We start from the raw sequence: 15,145 nt of genomic DNA, 5'->3' as shown, positions 1-15,145 counted from the left end.
GGGGTTGGGCGAAGGGCTAACAACCCATCACCGTAAAAAAACAGCTTGTTACGAAACCTCGGAATGGGACTGATTCTCTGGCACGACCACAGCAAAGGAATAAGGTTATGAGATTTTGAACGGGTTACATTAACTGCTTCTCTATGCGGATGACGAGAATATGTTAGGACAAAATCCACAAACGATTAGGGAAAATACGGGAATTTTACTTGAAACAAGTAAAGAGATAGATTTGGAAGTAAATCCCGAAAAGACAAAGTATATGATTATGTCTCGTGACCAGAATATTGTACGAAATGGACCATACAAATTGGAGATTTATCCTTCGAAGAGGTGGAAAAATTCAAATACCTGGGAGCAACAGTAACAGATATAAATGATATTCGGGAGAAATTAAACACAGAATAAATATGGGAAATGCCTGTTATTATTCGATTGAGAAGTTTTTATCATCCAGTCTGCTGTAAAAAATCTGAAAGTTAGAATTTATGAAACAGTTATATTACCGGTTGTTCTTTATGGTTGTGAAACTTGGACTCTCACTTTGAGAGACGAACATAGGTTAAGGGTGTTGGAGAATAAGGTGCTTAGGAAAATATTTGGGGCTAAGAGGGATGAAGTTACAGGAGAATGAGAAAGTTACACAACACAGAACTGCACGCATTGCATTCTTCACCTGACATAGGTAATTAGGAACATTAAATCCAGACGTTTGAGATGGGCAGGGCATGTAGCACGTATGGGCGAATCCAGAAATGCATATAGAGTGTTAGTTGGGAGGCCAGAGGGAAAAAGACCTTTAGGGAGGCCGAGACGTAGATGGGAAGATAATATTAAAATGGATTTGAGGGAGGTGGGATATGATGGTAGAGACTGGATTGATCTTGCTCAGGATAGGGACCTATGGCGGGCTTATGTGAGGGCGGCAATGAACCTCCGGGTTCCTTAAAAGCCAGTAAGTAAGTATTATTATAATACAGCCACTTACGGAGCATATTCCCGAAGATATTTTGAGCAAAAGATGTCATATAAATATGGGTCCTATTTTCATATTTTCAGAGTTACACTAATTTGAAGTTGTTAAAAAATACCATTTTTCTTTAGTTTTAAGGGTAAAAGAATATTACAATTAGCGAATGTACTATTCAGAAGTATAACTTCTTTAATTGGCTAGTGTTCTGTCAACTGTTATGAAATGATGCTCTCGGAGTGGGCGTTATAAAATGGTCTTCATCATGAACGCGAGCTGTGAAACACTTGCGTCAGAGGAGCGATTGCAATTCCAATTAGCGGCTATCGGCGGTGTGGCATAAAGCAGGCGCCGTGTTCTCCGTACTTTATCAGATTTGTGTTAAAAATACGTTGTTACAAGACTGGATGGACTCCAGCATCGCACGTGGCTGCGAAACTAACTTGCTCCTCAGCAGTAAATAATTACGGGCGAGATGAGTGATGCCCAAAGAATCGCTCACTTCTCGGATCGTAACTTTGTGGAAATATGCGGGGTCTGGGCTCACGTGTTTGGACTTAAAGTAAACGATCCCAGGCATGCCAGGCCAGGAAATGGACGCATTCTTAGGTACTTGGCTTGACCATAGTTTTTTTCTTTACTTGGAGCTCCAGTGTAAAAAGATTCATTCACAGTGTTCTGCCCAAGGGCACGTTTTTCACTGCAAACCCAGCATTCCCCAGTCTTTCCTATTTTCTGTCTTTCTTTTAGTCGCCGCATATGATCCATTTATCTTAATGTCGTCTATCATCTAACATCATCTTCTGCCCCGAATTCATCATTTCTTCCAGTGCATCCTTCAGAAGGCAGTTTCTTCTTAGCCAGTGACCCAGCCAATTCCTTTTCCTCTTCCTGATCAATTTCAACATCATTCTTTTTTCACCCACTCTTTCCAACACAGTTTCGTTTCTTATTCTGTCTGTCCATTTAACACGCTCCAGCCTTTTCCATATACGTATATCCACATTTCAAATGCTTCTATTCGCTTATCTTCACTTCTCGTAATGTCCAGGTTTCTGCCCCGTACAATGCCACACTTCACACAAAGTACTTCACTAGTCTCTTTCGTAGTTCTTTCTCCAGATGATGTTCCTCTTTCTACTAAAAGCTTCCTTTGCCATTGCTATCCTCCTTTCGACTTCTTGGCGGCAGCTCATGTTACTGCTTATAGTATACCCCAAGTATTTGATTATTATTAACATTAATAATTACTTACTTTATAGAAAGTTACTATTTATAACAGATTTGTGTGTGTCCTCATGACTACGGATGGACTGTTGGGGGGGGGGGTAGACGGATATGTTTATCGTCCCCTTTAAAATGATGCGTCTGAAGTTAAGGAGTGCAATTTGAAATTAAGAAGTGGGTGTGATTGAGGTGAAGCGTGGAACAGAAAATTCCATGAGTAATGGTTTTGATATCTCCATTCGGAAATTAAATCGACGTGTTTTTCCTCAAAGTCGTGTCTCCTGCACATCTAAAATTATTCAAGCTGGGAAGTTCTGAAATGAACACACTTAATCCCTCACGTTAGGAAAAAAATTTTTCGGTATTAACAACCAGGAACAAAATTCCATCGCTTCAGCGCAAACTTATGTTCTGGAAGAAATGTATAGAGAAAATACCATATAAATGCTTCATAGGACTCGGTGATGTTTTGATACATACAGAAACTTGCCTCTCAGAAGCTGATGTTAATAACATTAGTCAACATTTAAATGGTTTCCAAGAATATTTTCGGAAATATTTTGCATCCACCACCGAACAAGATCTTCTTCTCCCATCAAGGTTTAGGTGATTTCACTTGTTCCGGTCAACAAGGTCGAGCCATTCTCACTGTGGATTATATGAAAGTATTTGTTTCGGGATTTTTCCTTCAGGCATTATTTCTATATGACTTAACCATCTGTTTCTGTATTGTTCTATTTTGTCATTTAGTGATGTAATCTGTAGTTCATTCCTTATATCTTCATTTCTAATTCTGTCTTGTCGTGTACATCCTTTCACGTATCTAAGAAATGTCATTTCATTAGCTTGAATTCTACTCACATTCCTTTTTATTCGTACCCAATTTTCGGATCCATATAATGCAGTAGGAAGAGCCATAACCTTACAGAATTTCATACCGAACAAGATAATTGGATAATAAACTATTTTAGAATTATAGAAAAACCGGTTGACATGTCCGGAAAAAATAAGAGAGTTTGCTAGATTTGATCTCAGACTGTACGGAGCTTCAGGGAACTTCCTCTTAATGAATTGTGGTGTAGACTTCGATAAAGGAATATTCGGATGTCTAAATGGGTGAAAGAACGCCTCCCGTTTCCAACTACATATCTGTGCGAAGTAGAATTTTAACAAAGTGTAGCAACAAAATCCAACATCGCCTGAATGTCATACCAGATGATAATCCATCGTTCCTCGATCGCCCCCAATTTTAAGAAAATTGGCGAGACGACGAAACAGCTCCATCCTTCGCATTAATAATTATTAATTAGGTAAGATTTTATTATCCGTGTAATTATTGACACTACACAAGAATTTTATAAGTTCTACTATAGATACTACATATAAACCTATTTATGAATTTATGTCTATACATCGTAACGTATTGTTGATGCTAAAATATGGACTATCAAGTTCATAAAACCACACAAAAAATATCGACAATTCTACTTGATAGTGTATCCAATTTCAAAGTGTGCTATTTAAACAGTAGAATGTGACGCAAGTTGTCATGCAACCAGTCTTACAATACATGAGTCATTTGAGGCTCTGTTAATTTTTTTCGAAGTCGAAACGGATCCGGAGCAAGAAAGTTTGGAAACCACAGACATAGGCAATTCAATGCAACATCTCTTTAGTATCAGATGATGTCACCACGTGTTCAGCTGGCTCGGTTTTGTTACAAAGTATCATTATTGAGATGAATCACGTTGGATTTTGCTGCTCATTTCCTTGTCCTTAACCGAGATGTATTCGACCTGGTAACAGACGAACAAACAATGCAATTTCTGTCTGATGGGATGGGCTTGCTGGAGTATTTTCTTCTCAAATTGCGGGTTCACAGCATTACCATCGGAATGATGATATTGCAAATAAACAAAATGATTAATATGAAATACAAATAGAAATTCCGTGTGGGTGAATTACATTTACCTCAGAGTACATAGGTCTACATGTAAACGTATACACTATACATATACTATACCTACAGTATCGCTATTAGAATAAAATGCAGTACAGTAGTGGCAAAAAAACTGGACCGACGGAATAATCAAAGTCCCCGAAATGAGCCACTGTGCGTGCCACGCTCGCATTCACAAGATAGCGAGTGATCTATTGAAATTGCTGCAGCTTCGACTGCTGACGTAGCCTATTTCGAAAGCCATTATAAAATAAGCTGGTAAAATTCATGTTCTGGGAATAATAAGTTAATTAAGTAGTAGAATATCGCTGCAATATAAAAGTATTGGGAATAAATTTGAATAAGGAACAAAAAAAAGTTTCCTTCCCAGGCAGGATTCGAACCACGAAAGTCTTAGTTACCAGTCTATCGTGCTGTCACTGTGAACAAGGCTCTGAAATCAGCTACAAGGGTCGGTCCGGTTTTTTGCCACTTCTGTACAGTGTGGCCCGCCGAAGTGGTGTACAACTAGAAAAATGGGTCACAGACCTGCCACATATCCGCAATATGCGGAACCCGAATCATGTAAAGTGAAATGGGTAGGCATTGGATACATACATACATAACATACATACATACATACATACATACATACATACATACATACATACATACATACATACATACATACATACATACATACATACATACATACATACATACATACATACATACATACATACATACATACATAGTTTATACATGAGAAGAACACTCGCATAGTTTTCACACCACAAACATTACTTAATGAATTAACAAGTTCAAATGAACTGTGTAGCGTAAGTCGAAAGAATAGAAAAGGCAGTGGAAATTCCATAGTAGGAAGTTATGTAAATTCCTGTCCGTTATTGCAACGAAAACATTACGGTACAAACCAAGTTATAGTGAAAGCTCGAAGGCAACAAACCATTCTTTTAATAGAGAAATTCTGGTAAAGCCCCGTAGGTGAAGGTTAATAACCATAATTATACATTTTCAGACTATGACCTTGTGCAATACTTCAAGTTCGAGGCCGTAAATATACTCAGAGAAAGGATAGAGTAGGGACATTCCCTACTCATTGAGACCTAGAAGCATGGTGCTTTACGCCAGACCAAATTATATAGAATGATTCACGAGGATTTACCGTCCCTTACGGAGCTTGTTTCCGAAGACATTGTGAGCAAAAAATGTCATATAAACATTATTTTGTCCTAATCTCAAAATTTTCAGAGTTACACTAATTTGAAGATATTTGTAAAATACCATTATTCTTTAGTTTTAAGGATAAAAGAATGTTACAAATAGAGAGTGAACTATTCAGGAGTATAATTTCTTTAATTAGCTAGTATTCTGAAGCTAAAAATGTGTTGTAAACTCCATAGTTGCTTCGTACAGATTTTTTTTTTTAATTTTTATTCACAAAGTTACATTTTTCTTACGCATTTATCACACAATTGTTACAAATCACGCCACTCTTGTAGATTCTTCAAGACTGTACATTAGGATACATAATTAAACTGTAAAGACTCAAGTTCCTAAAGTCGTATGATTTGTAACAATTTTTGTGATAAGTGCGTAAGAATAATGTAATTTTTAGTTTAAAATTTAAACACAAAATTTGTACAAAGCAATTAACAACACATTTTTAGCTTCAGAATATTAGCCAATTAAAGAAATGATACTTCTGAATAGTTCATTCTCTATTTGTAATATCCTTTTATCCTTAAAACTAAAGAAAAAATATATTTTACAAACAACTTCAAATTAGTGTAACTTTGAAAATATTGAGATTAGGACAAATGTTTAGGACATTTATTTTTTTGCTCAGAATGTCTTCGGAAATAAGCTTCGTTAAATGACGGTAAATCCTCGTGAATCACCCTGTATAATTTCAGATATAGGATAACAAGGAAAATATTTGTATTCAGAGACTGCGATCACGCGTGGGTTCGAGCCCCACTTGGACTGAATAGACTTACCTGGTTGGGTTTCTACACAAGTTATACTCAACTGCGAATCACAATCCACATACTGAAAATACGAATTTCTTGAGCTTATGTACAGCTATTTGTTTGTTGGTGTTGTTTTCTGGTGTTAAGGTCATTGTCCGATTCTGTTACATAATTAATAACAATAAATGCAATAGTATATAAGCTTATTTAATAGTCTACAGGTTTAAATGTTGATTAATCAAATACTTAAATCGTTTTGGCTCACCTCGCCGTTCAAAGCCCTGATTATTGGCCTAGGTCTTTACCTTCGACAGACAGTGCTTATCTCGGTGTTGTGGACCTATGCCAAATTTCTTCTTTCGTTGTAAGTGTGTGTCAAAGGTATTTAAAGTACAATTTATATACCTGGATTTTAGGAAACGTGTAACATATTGGTGTAGGCTGTGCAATATGTTGTGATTGTTAACAAATATACATATAACACTTGAACATGAAAAATAAGAAACGTCAAGAGCCAAATGGGTGAAAATAAACTTTCGCACGCAACCAAGTCAGGAATAGAATTTGGCAGGGCACGTCCAAAAGCATCACAGCCTAGCCGTTATCATCTGTGCCAAAAACATAATCAATGAATTTTTGTAAATATTTTTTAAGAGTTTAGTGACTTTGATCTGAGCGATGGGTCAGATTTCTGTGTATGAAGAGAATGTCTGAGTGGTATTTTATAATTAGAATTTTGAGCAATGGTTCTTTAAATACAGCAGTTATGATGTTGTAACCATTTTGTATATAGGATAGCATTAGCGCATGCTCGCTCAGGTCTGAGAGTATGTGTTGTGAAGTGTTGTATATCGGCAGATAGTTTGTCTGCCGCAGCCCAAGGTGGGATTTGTGATTTTTATTTCTGGGGGGCAGAAGGATGTTTGTGAACTCTGGTAGTGTGCTGAGAGGAGGTGTGCGAGATGGACCTAGTGACAGGAAGAGGTGCGAGTGTGCAGGATGCAGACCTGTTCGGTCACTAATAGGACCTGGCTGCTCGTGACGAACAGTTGATCGTTTGCATATTGACGTGTGGATGAAAAATGATGGCAGGGGGCGTAGGGACGTTGACAAGACCGAATCGGAATACGTTCCGAGGCGTCAAGAAGGACATGCTGCAGAGGCAGACAACGCTGTATCTGCAGAGTATGACAGTAAGTGACCCAGTGCAAATGGTGCTCTGTTCGTTGTGCTGTGCATTACACATGCGACCGTAGGGTTTTCTATATTGCTGTACCTTATTGTTTCTTCATCCAACGAATTACTACATACTTCTTCAATGTTATACAAAAATCGTATTACTTTTCCTTCTAAGTTAGTGTCCTAATCACAACGTACATTTATAATATAATTAAGTGTATTACGTATAAGTCAAGACATAGTTAAATGCAACAATATCTATAAAAATAGTTATTTACGTAACTAGGACAAAAAGTGGTACTTTGCAGGACGAGGCGTTAGCCGAGTTCGGAGTTTCGAAACAAGTGCGCGAAAATAATTTTCGTACTAGTTACGTACAATATTTTTGACACAACTACATGGAAATTATATGTGAACTAATTAATTTATTAATTTATCACAGTTGTATTCTTCACCACCGAGCTGGCTAGCGGCGTGGTAGAGGGCTGGCCTTGCATTCGGGAGATCCGGGGTTCGATCCCAGGGGCCGGCAATTCTAACTGAGGTTTTTCATGGTTTCCTCAGTTATTTCCAGGCAAATGCCGGGATTGTATCTCTTGAAAGTCCGGTCATGGACGGCGATTATTCCCTTAATCCTTTCATATGTGTGAGTGAATGATGTGTAATGTCTTAAATGTTTGTGTTGTATCGGAGATGGCCCTGGCATTGAGCTGATCACTCATCCGGGAGTCTCTCCATGTCCTTGTGTGGTCAAAAAAGTATGTATGTGATCCATAGATTAATTCCTCTCCCGACAGGTCGCGGCCCTGTAAGGCCCGGGTGACGTGGGTCGTGTAATAAGAACCTAAATGGGAGAGGTTAAACTAAGGGAAAGAAGAAGAAAAAGAAGTATTCTTCACCTGATATAATTAGGAACATTAAATCCAGACGTTTGAGATGGGCAGGTCATGTAGCACTTATGGGCGAATCAAGAAATGCATATAAAGTGTTAGTTGTGAGGCCGGATGGAAAAAGACCAGCCACCGGCGTAGCTCAATCGGCTAAGACGTTTGCCTGCCGATTCGGAGTTGCGCTCGGGCGTGGGTTCGATTCCCGCATGAGCTGATTACCTGGTTGAGTTTTTTCCGAGGTTTTCCCCAACCGTAAGGCAAATGTCAGGTAATCTATGACGAATCCTCGGCCTCGTCTCGCCACATATCTCGCTATCATCAGTTCCATCGACTCTAAATAATCTCGTAGTTGATATAGCGTAGTTGGTTATTTACCAAGTAGAAGAAGACAAAAAAGACCTTTGGGGAGGCCGAGACGTAGATGGGAGGATAATATTAAAATGGATTTGAGGGAGGTGGGATATGATTGTAGAGACTGGATTAATCTTGCTCAGGATAGGGACCGATGGCGGGGTTATGTGAGGGCGGCAATGAACCCCCGGGTTCCTTAAAAGCCATAAGTAAGTATTAATTATTCACAGACTGTTGAGATTTCTGTACGCTAGGAGTCACGGCTTTCTAATACTACATTGTCTTTATAGTACGTCTAATTATAACTATAACTGTAGGAACATTATGTTATAATGGACTGGTCGTGTTGACAAGTCAGACATACTTCCTGATCACCCCCGTAAAGAGACTGTAGCTGCCATAAGGATTGCCACAGGACACGACTGCCTGGCGGAATATTTATATAAACTGGGTCTGTTACCATCACCTCAGTGTGTCATTTGTAATGAGGAAAATTCTATTATGAATTGGGAACATTTAAATGTTTGTAAAAAAACTTGTAAATTTTAAATCCTCTATGGGAACTTTGTACTGGTCTGCCAGAAACCAAATTATGTTGAATCAATCTGGTTGAGCATTACATACATACATACATACATACACACACACACACATACATACATACATACATACATACATACATACATACATACATACATACATACATACATACATACATACATACATATTATGTTACTATGACAACTTTGCGGTATTCTTACGGAAAAATGAATCTAACAATGTTTTTATTCTACGCGTACAGCAAAGAACAACTTTCTAACCAATAACGTGTTGTGAAAACCAACAGTTTCCATGTAGGTGTGCCAAAATTATATAAATAGCATAATAATCAGATTGCAGTTAGCAAATAATCAGTTTCTTAATGTGTGAACCTAAAAAAGTCAGATTTAAAAAAAGCCAAGTTGTGGACCTAGATCGAAAGTTGTAAGACTACGAAGATAAAAAATATGTATTATTAAAGAAATAGGTCTCGAGAAATGCGTGATCTACAATAGCAAAATATAATCTTCTGAAGCCGAGATGTGTGAGAAACTCAACTTAACCTACCGTCGTACGTTTTCTCGACGTAGGCGTCGTAGGCCAATATCTTCATTCTTTTTTTTTTTTAGTAGTTTTTACATTTTTTGTACAATTACTGTAATACCTTGACTGGTTCAGAGTTTCTTAATATGTCAAGCTAGAAAAAGTTTGGTTTCGAAAAAGCCTGAGTGTGGACCTAGGCCAAAAGCTGTAAGCGCCGCGGAAATGAAAATGCGGAATGTGTATCATCACACAAAGACGTCATGAAAAGTGTAAACCACAGCAAAAAAAATCTTCTGAAGCCGAGAGTTGAGAGAGAACTCAACATAATCTGCTGCAGTACGCCTTTTTAACGTAGGGCTAATATACAGGGTACACTATCTTTATTATTTCTTATTTTTAGTAGTTTATTACTTTTTGTGCAATTACTATAAAGTCTCGACTGATTTCAGAGGAACATTTTCCTAGTATATTTTATAGGTAACGGTACCGATTATATGTTTTATATTAATCTTCAGTTCTTTTGCGGATATTTCTCGCTTACAGTTATCACTTGAGTATATTTCTTTGTATTTTACTAATTTCAACAAAGATATAGTATGTCTCTTTTAATTTGGAAAGAGTTGAAAACATTAAAAATCACTCTTCTACAAATTGTAGGAATTCAGAGTAGCAACTGTAATATATAATTGAAGAGTCCACTGCGAGAATGATGGATGTCACTTTTTTGTCGAAAATGAACTAAGACTGTCAATGCATAGCTTAAGACATATAGAATGTACATAGAGAGTTACATGGAATTAACACTGATAGTCATTGTCCAGTAATGGTCGGAAAATCACAGTTAAGCTTTGAGCGCTAAGCATGTCAAACTTTCAATCGATTCTCCTGCAAAATGTATTCCAAATGACATCCATCATTCTTGCAGTGGACTCTTCAATTATAGCTGTTTCAAACCCTGACTGAACGTAATACTCTCCATGCTCTGGCGTACTATTTTAGCTTCTTGTGACATTACTTGCATTAGTTGGACCATTTCGATTACGCTTACTTGACCCTGGCTTATTTACGTTCGGTCACACAACGTCGTCCTTGAAAATGCGACAATTTTCTGTTACACCTGTGAGAGGCAGGAAGTCTTGGCATGCACTGCACCGCATAATCTTTTGTAATCTGATTTCATTTTCATGGAATTCTAATTTTAAAATGTATTCATACTAAATTTGTAACCAATGATTTCTCTCGATTCCTTGTGTCGTTCTCGGTGTTCTGGTGGTTACCATACCACCGTTGGATTTGAGATTTATGGGTTCCGATAAGACCGAGGGCGTTGGAATTTTAAGGGCGATAAAATCCTTAGCATGGCTTCATTCGGAAGGGAAGTAAAGTCGTTGGTTCGTTATAGATTTACAGCATACAAAGAAACCTTGTTCGTGATGGAGGACTCCAAACAAAATGTCGCCCACGTTGAGCTCGGACGCTAAATAACGTCTATAGTTGAAAATGACAATAAATACTACTACTACTACTACTACTACTGTTGAAGCTGGATCTGCCCGTCTACATATACTTGACCGTGAGCTATTTATATTTCGTCACACTGCAGCACCGTCCTTGAGAATGTGACAATTTCTCGACACGTGTAGAATCAGTGCATTGCATTGAATAACATTTGAGTTTCATTAAAATTTTAGTTATTGTATCGTAGATTGCTTACATTCATTCTAAACTGTTCATAAGATATTGTATTACTCTCTATTCCTTGTTTAATTATTTAGATCGCCTACATATACTTAACTATGAATTATTTATCATTCCTCCCACAACAATGTCTGCTTTTGGACTGCGACAACTTATTGTAGACCTGTATGAATCACGTAGTCTAAATCCTGGTATATATTGCACTGACCCGAATCACGCAAGTGAAGCGACTAGGCATTACACACACACACACATAAACGTTTGCCTGCTGATGTTAATTTCAACAAACTTATAATTTACAATTCATGTTTTTTGTTTCAGCTAAGTATAATAATGATATAATAAGGTTCATTTTCAATCTTATAAGTTATCTATTTCGATAACATTAACACGTAATATTTTACGTGTTAAGTATGAATATAATATTTGTATTAATGTTTTCGCCTGGTATGGCATCTTCGGATACAGTTTTGGCAATATCTATTTTGTCATAATAGTTATGTACATTTATATATAGTTATATACGAAATTATAATTATGGTCATGTCAAATATGTTAAAATACATAAATTACATTCATAAATATTTAAATTAATATACCTAACGTTATTTACACAATAATTTTCACGAGTTTTATTGATATGTTATCTACAAACATTTAATGCTATCATCTTGTCTAATTTGTGAACTTACATATGAGGCGTGTAGTTGTAAAATCAGATGCATCACTTTTTTTTTAAGAAAATGAGTTAATGTTATATTTCATATCTTCATATGATTCCACAACTGCTATAGCACTCTTATACTCCAATGCCAGATACATCACATGGATTTGTATGATGAAAGAATAGTATTGGTTGCAAATTCTTGGTTTCTTGCAAACTTTTTTCCTTCATACTGAAAAATTATGTTTTAGTAATGTATCTGATTTTGCAACTAAACGTCTCATATAAGAACTACAATTTCTTTATTAATATTGTTAAAATTAAAAAAAATAATAATAATATAAAATTTTGTCATACCAGACGGAAACGTTAATGCAAATATTATATCGATACTTAACATGTAAAATATTACTTGTTAACGTAATCGAAATAGATGTCATAAGATTGAAAATAAACTTTATATTATATATCTAAACTTATAATTATTTGTTTTGTAAATGTCTTAATACTAACCCGTAACCAATCGTAGATCTCAATTTCTTGTTGAGGTTGGACCATTTCGTCTACTACAGGCTACTTACTACTTGACCGTGGATTATTTATGTGCCGTCTTACTGTGCATCGTCCTTGAGAATGTGTTACTTCTTGTAGGTCTACACCTGCATGGATCAGGTAGTTAGTCTAAATCTAGAAACGCAGTGCGCTGATTTTATTTTTACTGGAGGTTTAATTTACAGTATTCGTAGATAACTTAAAATACATTCACACTAAACCTCGGCCAGTTATTACAGTAGAACCTCTATTATCCGTGGTAATGAAGGGGATGAACTGAACGGTTGATCGAAAAATCGGATAATCCGTACCATAAAAGATTATGTAATTTCCTCCATGGTCTTGTATTTAACTCGCTAGGTAGTGGATCAGAAATTCACTAATTTAAGTCTGGTTGTCAACGACGGAATTTTAAGGGGCAAGGAAGCTCTTCCTAATGACTGTCTCAGGAAAGACAGTAATAAAGGAAGTCTCATGTTGTAGATTTACATACTTTTTATACTTTATCCGTGTTTTTTTTTATTAAATCGCGCAGTTGTAACTCCAATCTCATATTCTGATTTGAGATCAGCCATAGTTTCTATTTCTCAAACCATTCAATTATTTCCATTTTTTCGATATTTAGCACAACACGTTTTCTGTTAACACCCGCGGAAGACATTTTATATAGAAGTTATATTACAGAACGGCAATTCGAACAGTAGACAATGCTGTGTAGCGATAAGGCTTGTAATGACGCTCTCTAGCAAAAACATATGTAGTACCTACTAATATGATGTACAAAACAGTACTTCATATAAGTTATTTATTTCTAAAGAAAAAAAAAAAAGAGCGAGAAATAGACAGTCGGATAATCCGCCAATCGGTTAATAAGGTGACGGATAATCGGGATTCTACTGTACTAGAAATTTAGCTTCCTGTTAAAGATCAGTGACCTTATTTTATGTTGAGATAATAAAAACAAACGTTAATTATGTAAGTATTAATGTAATGGTAATTTTTTATGTTAAATGTTTTACAACATTATTCAGTTCGTACTTTTCTTTAAGATATTTAAAATTAATTGCTTTCTTTTTAAATTTTCTTTTATAATATATTAATGGGGGAATCTCGGTTCCAAGTTTCTGTTGAATAAACGTTAGCTATGTAATATATTTTTTGCATGATAGTATGTTTTCTCGTCATTACAGCAAATGGCCGCCACGATTGAAAGTTGATTTTACTAAATTTAGAGTTTCCAACCTAGATAAATATGTTCAAATATTACAGACAACTGCTCTAGAATTGTAATGAAAACCATTGCTTTCTATGTATGCTACAATCCTACAATGTATGCCAAATTCGTTCGCAAAAGACAGTGTTAATTAATATATTAATAGAGTCAGAAAGTATCGGAACTTCCTGTGGCAACGCCGTGCTCTATAGGCAACTACTCTGCCTTGTCCGTGTGGTATGTGACCTACTCTCCAGGCGTATAGACTCAGTGCGGCTGCTCATGAGAATGGGGAAGACTAACGTAGCCGGAAACAAATCCAAATACAGTGCACCTCTTAGCTTCGTTTAGTGAAGACGAGTAATACAGTGCAGCTTTCCGCTTCGTTCAGTGAAGACGAGTAATACAGTGCAGCTTTCCGCTTCGTTCAGTGAAGACGAGTAATACAGTGCAGCTTTCCGCTTCGTTTAGTGAAGACGTGTAATACAGTGCAGCTTTCAGCTTCGTTTAGTGAAGACGAGTAATACAGTGCAGCTTTCCGCTTCGTTTAGTGAAGACGTGTAATACAGTGCAGCTTTCCGCTTCGTTTAGTGAAGACGTGTAATACAGTGCAGCTTTCAGCTTCGTTTAGTGAAGACGAGTAATACAGTGCAGCTTTCCGCTTCGTTTAGTGAAGACGTGTAATACAGTGCAGCTTTCCGCTTCGTTTAGTGAAGACGTGTAATACAGTGCAGCTTTCCGCTTCGTTTAGTGAAGACGTGTAATACAGTGCAGCTTTCAGCTTCGTTTAGTGAAGACGAGTAATACAGTGCAGCTTTCCGCTTCGTTTAGTGAAGACGTGTAATACAGTGCAGCTTTCCGCTTCGTTTAGTGAAGACGTGTAATACAGTGGAGCTTTCCGCTTCGTTTAGTGAAGACGAGTAATACAGTGCAGCTTTCCGCTTCGTTTAGTGAAGACGTGTAATACAGAATACAGTGCAGCTTTCCGCTTCGTTTAGTGAAGACGTGTAATACAGTGCAGCTTTCCTCTTCGTTTAGTGAAGACGTGTAATACAGTGCAGCTTTCCTCTTCGTTTAGTGAAAATGAGTAATACAGTGCAGCTTTCCGCTTCGTTTAGTGAAGACGTGTAATACAGTGGAGCTTTCCGCTTCGTTTAGTGAAGACTTGTAGGTATATGTGGTAAAATGAGCTTGAAAGAGCAGTGAGGTAACATTACATTTTGTGTTAAACTCGGTAAAACATTTACTGAGACTTTGGCACTCATGCGCCAAGCGTATGGAGAAGAAGCAATGTCTCGGACCCGAGTGTATGAGTGGCACAAGCGCTTCACAAATGGCCATCTTTTAACGGATGACGATCCACGTTCAGGAATACATAGATCGGC

At 37.0% G+C, this 15,145-nt stretch overlaps 1 protein-coding gene across 11 annotated transcripts in view; it reads left to right on the top strand.

Annotated features, from left to right (window-relative positions):
- stac (C2 and C2B_Munc13-like domain-containing protein staccato) overlaps positions 1 to 15,145 on the top strand; it is a 194,607-nt gene that overhangs the window by 154,805 nt on the left and 24,657 nt on the right. Inside the window, exon 1 of one of the 11 annotated variants that reach the window (XM_069821797.1) lies at positions 6,998 to 7,323. The exons of the other annotated variants lie outside the window; for them this stretch is intronic. Within the exon in view, the coding sequence (XP_069677898.1) occupies positions 7,213 to 7,323 (111 nt within the window). The 5' untranslated portion in view covers positions 6,998 to 7,212. Of the gene's footprint in view, positions 1 to 6,997; positions 7,324 to 15,145 lie in introns of those variants that run through there. 11 annotated transcript variants of the gene reach the window in all.

This window comes from Periplaneta americana, chromosome 3, assembly GCF_040183065.1.
Source record: "Periplaneta americana isolate PAMFEO1 chromosome 3, P.americana_PAMFEO1_priV1, whole genome shotgun sequence".
Lineage (NCBI taxonomy): Eukaryota > Metazoa > Arthropoda > Insecta > Blattodea > Blattidae > Periplaneta > Periplaneta americana.
The sequence above is the reverse complement of the archived record's forward strand: the minus strand, read 5'-3'. Positions and strand labels throughout refer to the sequence as shown.